Source organism: Pinus tabuliformis, chromosome J (genome assembly GCF_031772625.1).
Source record: "Pinus tabuliformis cultivar Carrire ecotype Pingquan chromosome J, CPIR1, whole genome shotgun sequence".
In the NCBI taxonomy this organism is placed as follows: Eukaryota; Viridiplantae; Streptophyta; class Pinopsida; order Pinales; family Pinaceae; genus Pinus; species Pinus tabuliformis.
In genome coordinates this window covers 1,449,326,005-1,449,335,452 of record NC_142295.1, presented here as the reverse complement: position 1 = coordinate 1,449,335,452, position 9,448 = coordinate 1,449,326,005, and the positions used below count along the sequence as shown (strand labels likewise).

The following is a 9,448-nucleotide window of genomic DNA, read 5'->3' as shown; positions in this document are numbered from 1 at the left end:
GTAAATAGTGGCATCGTATATGGGACTTTTTCCAATACTTATTAACCAGCTAGTCGTAAATAGTGGCATCGTATATGGGACTTTTTCCACATACTTTTGCTGAAAGTGATTAAAAAAATTCTGGTAATTTGAATAAATCGTAAAGTATTTTAAAACATGATGGTTTCTAGGCATATCTTTACATTAAATTTATTTGAAAAGCATGAAAGATCTGTGAACTTTACACAATTTAAGTATTTTAAAGTTTTTGAAATGCAAGAGTTAAAAATATTCTGGTAATTTGAATCTGGGTGGTTTCTAGGCATATCTTTAAATTAAATTTGTTTGAAAGGCATGAGATCTTTTTGGAGTAAGCTCTCTAAACTTTACGCAATTCAAGTATTTTAAAGTTTTTGAAATTATTAGGTTAACTTTCAAAGTTTTTCAGGACATTATATCGATTTATGTATTCAAAACAATTTTAAATAACTAAAAAATAAGACGTAATTAAAACTGGTTTCGCTATATGCCCCCAAAAAAAATCTAAACATAGAATGGTATGATTGGATTAGACTGTATGATTAGATTATAATGATTAAATAATGAAATTAAGATTGAAAATTAAAAAGATAATTAGATTTAAGTCATTTTTTTTAAATTAATGTGGAAACTAGATGATTTGGTTGGGGCTTTGTTCACTGAGGCGGTACAAGATGGTTAAAAATGTTGGAATTTGCTATTTTTTTTAATTTGGTAGCAGGAGTGTCTGAATTTAGTTTATAATAGAAATGGATTCAACACCATCAAAAATCTCTAGAACCCAAAATCATTATCTTTGACAGCGGTAACCTGGATTTATGGATTTACAAAAGAATCTGCTAGATTTTATCAAATTTTGGCAAATTTGAAGCTTGGTTACACTAAGGCTTTGGTTGGTTGGGAATTAGCCTACTCCCAACAAAGTTGGGGTGTCTATGGATGCCATAAGTTTGCCTGGACTGCAGATTTCTTGCTGGTATCTTGTAAAAAAAATTAAAAAATGAGAATGTTAGTTGTTTACGGATGCCACAAACTGCAGATTTTTGCTGGTGTCTGGTAAAAAAATTTCCAAAAATGAGAATGATAGAGCTTTTGAATAGTTTCTGTGATGGTGGAAATTGATTCTAACACAGTCAAGAATCCCTGAATCATCTAAAATTTTGAAATTTGACAGCAATAACCCGGATTTAAAAAAAATTCTGCCAAATTTTTATAAGTGCAATTTACCAGATTGAAGGGTTTGCTGACCAAGTCCGCCAAACCGCAGATTCAAGAAGCACGCCTCTGCGTAATCAAGGCACAATTGTCAAAGGCTGATGCGAGGATGTGTCAGAATTCATAAATAAATCATGAGAGCCCACGTACCTTCGTCGTGTTCTGGATGTCAGTAGCTCTAGGTGGGAGAAGGTGACAGGGAAAGTGGGGCAGTCATGTGTCATGCGTAGGAAACTGAATTTCTTTTAAAGGTGAACGCGGAGAAGACACTCATATCTGTATGTAACATCCACTATAATCCAGCCAGATCACAGTCAGTTCATTATTATTGCTCTTCCTGCCTTCATTACTGTGAGTTCGAATCGAATCTGAAGCAGCCATGGCTGACAACAAGTTTTCATCACCACCTGCAGCCTACCCTCTTCCTCCGCCAGGTTCGGCTCTCTTGTCCTCCTGCGTTTTTCCATTTCGTCAATTATTTTCTTGAATGATGATCACAAATAATTTGTATTCACATTCTTTTAATGTTGTTATCAGGGTATCCCATGCAAGCTCCTCCTCCCCAGTACGCTGAATCATCCGTGCCTGTAAAAACGCAGCACAGAGGAAAGAAAGGATTTTTTGAAGGATGGTATGAATTCAATTGCAATTATTTTTTGTTATTCTGTAAGTATATATGGCTTACTATTTTGCGTTATTGATTTGTGTTTTTTTATGGATTTGCAGCGTCGCGGCTCTGTGCTGTTGTTGGTTGTGCGAGGCATGTTGTTGCTAATGGCGAGGACTGGGTTTATATTGAGGAAAAATACATAATGTTCTATGGCTGTAAAACATTGTGTTTATATAATTGTGCGTTATGATTACCGTAAATAGATGAAATTACCCAGTGGTGAACAGAGATCTGTGTATTTATAGTTCCTCGTGCATTATTTAGTGTCAGTTTTCCTTTCATTTACGGGCCTTAATAATAGATTGGCAAAGATTCATCGAAGTAAACCTGGTTTTAAGGGTCGGAAAATAAGATGAATCCATCTTGTAAGGGTGTTCAAGTTTCACGTTTCATATGAATTTTCTTCGTCAGAGTGTTTGTACATTTTTAAGTTAATTTACCTAAACTATAATTATTTGTTACTTACTGTTACTCTGTCAGATTTTTTGAATTTTTCAGGTATCAATTTAATTTATTTATTTTTATTTTTTCATATTTTTTTTAGTTAGTTTTATTTTTTTGGAATATTTGTATGGTATAAAATTTCAAGAATTTTTCAAGGTATTTAATTTATTTATACATTTAAAAATTCATTCCAAACAATACAATTGTATTATCTTTTAACTAGGTTGAGTTTTTTATTTGTCTTTTAACTAGGTTGAGTTTTCTATTTTTTTGGAATATTTGTATGGTATAAAGTTTCAAGAATTTTTCAAGGTATTTAATTTATTTATACATTTAAAAATTCATTTCAAACAATACAATTGTATTGTCTTTTAACTAGGTTGAGTTTACGGTGGGGTTCCCATCAATGTTGGATAGAAAAATGATCTGCCCATTAATGTTGTGCTATCATCAAGATTGTGTGAAGCTATGTAGATATAGCTATCATCAAGATTGTGTGAAGCTATGTAGAGGTTGGACGCCCCTTGAGATAGTTTAATTCTTCTAATGGTGGCTTTCATCCTCAACCCCTCTCCATGAGATTTGAACCTAACCAACTCTGCACTAAACCCTACACAAATCGATTGGTCTACACTTCATGGATTACCAAAAAACTTATTATCCACAATAAACTATCAAAGCCTCCATGATTTTTACAATCAAAATTTAATTTTGTTCAAAAAATTAGCAAGAACTTTTTAGAAGAATATTTAGTAGGAATTTATTGGATTGTAAGTTTGATATAATCTATAGAGCTCTAAATTTTTCAAAGTGTTAAATTTACTTATACATTTAAAAACACATTTCAAACACCTTAAAATTCATAATCTCAATACAAATTATATCACCAAATTTTTTGTGTTAAATTTATTTGTGTACATTCAAAAACACATTTCAAATACTTTAAAATTCATAATTTTAATAAACAATTTATTACAAAATGTTTTGTATTAAATTTATTTATACATTAAAAAACACATTTCACTATAAAATCTATAATCTTAATAAAAATTGTACCACCAAATTTCTTACTATAAATGAAAAAAAATATTTTTCTTATTTTATACATTCAAAAACACATTTTACTTATAAAATCTACAATCTTAATAAAAATTATACCACTAAATTTCCTGCCATAAAGAAAAAAAATCATTTTTATTTTATTTTAAAGATAGGCTTTAATACTTTCATTTACCTGTCATTTCGTATTCCAACCAGGGATCTAAAAATTCATTTCAATATGCTTAATGGAAATACCCTTCTGCACTACTTGAGGGAGGATTATTTTTTATTTCTGCACTACATGAAGGAGGATATTTTTTGCATTATGTAACTTCATTAATTCGTGATGTTCATTCTACAACTCAGTGCTAAGGCAATGTGCAAGTATGTGACAATGTGTAAGTATGTCCGTATTCAATTTGGATTTGACACATTAAAATGGTATTTCACATTAAAATGATTTTTTTGTTATTAATATATTTTTAAGTATATCTAAATGTTAATTCATATTAAAATATTTTATTCATAACACATATTGGATATTTGTCCACTTGGGGTAGCTCAATTGGCAATGACCATGGAAAATTTTGTGTTATCCTCTTATCGGGGTGAAAAGTTAGACATGATGAAGATGTAGTCGTATCAAGGTTACAAAAAAACTCATATTGGATATTTATTATCTTTTAAAAAATAATTAACATTTTTTCTATATATAGATATATGTATGAAGTTTTACCGTTAACAATTTTTAGGTTGCAAGTTTTGACAACCCATGATATTTGAAACTTCATATATATATATATATATATATATATATATATATATATATATATATATATATAATTGATAAAATGATATATTTTAATGTTGTATATAATAAAATATCAAATGTGAGTTATGAATAAAATATTTTAATATGAATTAATATTTAACTATACTTTAAAATATAAAAATATATTGATAACAAAAAATAATTTTAATGTGCAATAAGAAAATGACTCAATGCACATGTTATATAAAATATTATATATATATATATATATAATTGATAAAATGATATATTTTAATGTTGTATATAATAAAATATCCAATGTCAGTTATGAATAAAATATTTTAACATGAATTAATATTTAACTATACTTTAAAATATAAAAATATATTGATAACAAGAAATAATTTTAATGTGCAATAAGAAAATGACTCAATGCACATGTTATATAAAATATATATATATATATATATATATATATATATATATATATATATAATTGATAAAATGATATATTTTAATGTTGTATATAATAAAATATCCAATGTGAGTTATGAATAAAATATTTTAATATGAATTAATATTTAACTATACTTTAAAATATAAAAATATATTAATAACAAAAAATAATTTTAATGTGCAATAAGAAAATGACTCAATGCACATGTTATATAAAATATTTTATATGTTGTTTTAAAAAATTACATATATAACATATAAAGTTATTGAAAAAATACATTTTTATGGTAAAATGTTTGAAGTGGGTATATGTTTTAAGTTTTCTAATCTCTATAACATTCAAAATATAATTTAAATAATGAAAAATTACATATTGTTTTTTCACTCTAAAATTAGTTTGCACCTATAAAGAAATTTGATCCTTTTCCACTTATATTAAATCAGTGCTTAAAATGAATCTATGTTGATTACAAATTTGAATGGTAATAATTTTAAAGAAAAAAAAAATAGAATTACATTGAAATGTACCAAAATACTACTTTAAATTATAATAAAAACGAGTAAATGAAAAAAATAAAGAATATAATAAAAGTAATATTCACTTATCTATTTTTTTTTTTTTCATTATGATTAAAATGAGGTATTTAAAAAGATATTTGGTTAATATTATATTCACTTATGTAATTTATGACGTGTTGAAGAAGTTGATTTCCATTATGTAACTTCAATTTTAATGCTCATTATATTAAGGAGGAGAAATGTAACGGCAGTGCAGTATGGTGAACCCGGACAAAATAGTGATTTAAATTATAAGGACCATTAATGAAAAGAGTAATGAATATGAAAAATTAGTATTTTTTTTTCCATATGAGGTATTTAAAAGGCATTCTGTGAATATTTACTTATCTCAATTCCTAATTAAAAAATTAATGAATATAATAACTTAATATTCACTTATGTAATTTATGACGTGTTTAAAGAGTTTATGTTTTAAAAACATTTTGTTAATATTAACAAAGCTTCGACTCATACTGATGATAATTGTGTCAATAAATATTTACTTCTTTTCCACTCATTCTTTAGAAATATCGTGTAATGAAACACACGCTTTCTAGAGTATCCCGGAGGTGTGATGATAAGTGTGTCAATAAATATTTCCTTCTTTTCAACTCACTCTTTCCAGAAATCCTGTAATGAAACACACGCTTTCTAGAGTATTCCGGAGGTGTGTGGAGTATTAGAAGTATCGTGCAATAATTTTTTTATGGTTTGAGGTGGAAGTTTACACCTGATATTGAAAATAAATTAAATTAATAATGAAATATAAAAATGTTGTTATAAAGTAATAGGAATATTTAGGGTTAGTTAAGAGTTTGTTTTTTTATAAGTAAGGAAATAAGTTAATGGCTTAAGACTGAGAGGTATCTAGAAGGAGTGAAAGTTTGTACGTTTTAAGTGGTGTGGTTTTTCTTTGATTAACGGTGATGAGTCAGCATGCATTTACGGTTAGCAGCGAGAGATGGTTGTCCTCACTGCTAGTTTGATAACTGAGTTATGATAAGTTTTCCCACTTGTAGAAAAAGAACATCCAAAACATTTGACTTGGTTGAGGAAGGATTGAAGGAGGGTTGACTTGGGTCTTGTGGAAAGTCTTCATCTTGGTTTTTTGGTCTCATATTTCTCATAGAGGAGTTGTTTGGATTTTCCCCTTGATGAGGTTTTTCCCTGGTTTGGATCCTACCTATTTGTGTTCTTTGTCTCTTGTGATCTTCATGTTTTATGTTTTGGTTTGGTAATTGTTTGATGAAGAAAACATAATAAAAGATATAAGAAGCCAAAATATATTCACAACCAATTATCAAGTAAGAGAAATCTACCTTAATTTGCTAACCTATTGATTTCTCAACAATTGTCACTCGTTTGAAAATTTTTTCTACCGCCAAACGAGTCAGCCTATTAAATTCACAAAATACATAATCAACGGGAAAATAATGACAAATTTCAGATTTGTGCATACCTCTCCTCGTAAACTTTTTTATCCCCTCCTTCATAGTATCTTTCCCTTTTTCTATCCACTTGGAATAGTTAGGGAGACTAACATTTTTTCGAATTAGTTTTTATTTATTTTAATTAATTTTCTGATATAATTAGTATTTGTAAAAAATGAGATCTAAATATATTATATTTTAAAAATTAATTGACTTTTAAAAACGATTTTTGGTAGGTGGGCCCCCTCATGTCCTTTATTTGACTCTCCACATAAACTATTCCAATAATAAAAAAATCAAATAATGACTTCTGTAAACTGAAAAATACTCATTTTACCTCACAGCATGCAAACCATAAAAATGAATGTACGTATGATAAGAGCATCCATCACATATAACTAAGAGCATCCATCACATATAGCTATGCCTTAAAAATTCCTTGTTCCTCCCATCATAACATGCATTTGTATGCCTATAAAACTCAACATATGAACCTAATAAAATAGCCATAATATCTCTCCATATTACTCAAAAATAATGTGTCATCCAGTGAAAATATGCCATAAAACTTAGCATATTAACTAATAAAATATCCATAATATCTCTACATATAACTAAAAAATAATGTGTCATTTAGTGAAAATATACCCAAAATTATAGTGATGACATAAACATGTTAGGCTAAAAATAAATTGTAAAACAGTGTTGTAGAATGTACCAAAACCCAAAATTTGTGTCCTAAAAGTGCATCATAAAAGACAGGTTGAAAATAAAACTTCATGAAGTCTGAAACTATAAAACAAGCATGCTAACTATGTAAGCTTAGGATCCCTATAATATCTATTGTTTATCTGTTTTTCATTGTTGTATTCTTTTTTACTCCAAGAATGTATTTTTGGAAAAATATCATCCATAGAGATTTCTCTCTTTTCACCTTTTCCTACAGTAGAGGTGCAACACTGGGAAGATGTGGCCTTTGATGAAAATTCAATAGGGTTGTAGGAGGGAGACGAAGCTTAGCAATCACAAACTCAGGTGATGACTCCAAGTGTTGATCATGATGCAAGGTCATGACTTGTGAGGCTACAGAGGGTACATGTCGAGGATAAGGCGAATGTGAATGTGTTGTTGTATGAGCCACAACATATCATATATCATTATTGTGATCTAGGGCTTATAATCCCTCGTAAAAGGAAGACTAAAACATAGATATATTTTTTCTTGACATAATCTATTACATTATCACTAGTAAGAGAACCAGGAGGGTAATGATTTTAAGCATTTTTCTATTAATAATTGGATGTGAAGGATGTCCCTAGAAGAAATGAACTGTGTGACTCCGCGAGGTTTGTCTATGATTTGGATATGATGTAAAGCTTGATGCATGCAACCAATGATTTATGACCCAAATGAGTGCTTGTAACCCGGGTCAATTTCACTCTTGCGAGATCAAAATTGTATAGAGAATAGATAGAAACTTATTATGTCATGAATAGATATTTATGACATAAGGGGGAAATATTTTTTCTTAATTCTATTAGTATGATAGCATGAGGAAAATCCTGCATATGAGAAGAAGAGGTGCGGGGATGATGGACAAAAATGTTACCACTATTTCACATTTAGGAGTGATATGTGTAATGAGTAGGGGAGATAAATGAATTGTAGGTGGGTGAATATTTGTTTACGTATTGAGTTTAGTCAACAAAATATTCATTAATAAAGACAAAAGTAAAATAAAATAATTGAGCCGAAAGGTTCATTCTACAACCCAATATAAGAGGATGTGTAAGTTTGTCCGTTCGTTCGTGCCCCTTTAAAATAAAAATAAAAATTATGCATACAAATAATGTCTACTATAATAATAAAAAAAAATGAATGTGCTATAAAGTAAGTAGAAGTAAAAAAAATGTGTGAGTAAAATGTTTAAATCTTATATTTTTCAAACATATTTCAACAATAGATTTAAATAAACTATTTGAAGATATATGTTAAGTAATTTATGTTGATATCAACTTTAGATATATCTATATATAAAAAAAAATTGGGAAAAAAATATATTTTAATTTTGTATATAAAAAAATATTTAGTGTGGGTTATCAATAGAATATTTTCATATGAGTTAATATTGACATATACTTAAAAATATAGTAATAAAAAAACATTTTAATTTTCACTATAAAATGTCTCGATGTAAAATATTTTAATGTGAATTATGTATATATTATATATCATTTTAAAAAAATTATGCATATACCAAGAAAAAATTAAGTTTTTATGGTTAAAATGTATATTTTGTCCTATTTACACTCTATATAGCATTCAAAAATACAATTTAAACAATAAAAAATAACACATTTTATTTTATAGTATGAAGAAGTTTGTACATGAAAAAATTTGTGATCCAGGTGGATATTGGTGGCCACCCACCTATCCCACCTAGACCTCCAATCAATTTCATTTGTTTCCTTGTTTATTTCTGCATTTACTATTTTTAGTAGTTTTTTGAGTCCTGAACTTCCAGAGAAGTTTTGACCCCACAAATGCAGTTTTTTTAGGTCCACTCCAGGCTTTTTGCCGTAGGGCATGTGAAAAAACCTGTAGTACTCAAAGAGACATTTCCAACAAGGTATCGTACATGCCAAACAAAGATAATCTGACCAAGTTATGACCCTAGGAAGTTGGTTGCCAAACTAACCCCAATGGGACCCACAAACTCTTGGTGTTACATCTCCCAGGGTTAGGTTTTTCTCATGTTTTGCAATAATAAATAGGGCCTTAAGCCTCATTTTAACACGATTCATAGGCATGTAGCTACCACATCTCTTCTTAGAGATAAGCTAC

General features: G+C 28.5%; 1 protein-coding gene across 1 annotated transcript; it reads left to right on the top strand.

Annotated features, from left to right (window-relative positions):
- Positions 1 to 1,496: 1,496 nt before the first annotated feature.
- On the top strand, positions 1,497 to 2,364 carry LOC149232829 (protein CYSTEINE-RICH TRANSMEMBRANE MODULE 12-like). Its single transcript, XM_089376586.1, has 3 exons — positions 1,497 to 1,667; positions 1,771 to 1,864; positions 1,960 to 2,364. The coding sequence occupies exons 1-3, from the start codon at positions 1,613 to 1,615 to the stop codon at positions 2,006 to 2,008; spliced, it is 198 nt and encodes a 65-aa protein (XP_089232712.1). The 5' UTR covers positions 1,497 to 1,612; the 3' UTR covers positions 2,009 to 2,364.
- The last annotated feature ends 7,084 nt before the right edge of the window (positions 2,365 to 9,448 follow it).

What these genes read in the sequence shown, in the direction of transcription:
- LOC149232829 (XM_089376586.1), top strand. Translation starts at nt 1,613, where the DNA reads ATGGCTGACAACAAGTTTTCATCACCACCTGCAGCCTACCCTCTTCCT. An exon ending in CTACCCTCTTCCTCCGCCAG is followed by an intron (nt 1,668 to 1,770) that starts GTTCGGCTCTCT and finishes TGTTGTTATCAG; the next exon opens with GGTATCCCATGCAAGCTCCT. An exon ending in AAAGGATTTTTTGAAGGATG is followed by an intron (nt 1,865 to 1,959) that starts GTATGAATTCAA and finishes ATGGATTTGCAG; the next exon opens with CGTCGCGGCTCTGTGCTGTT.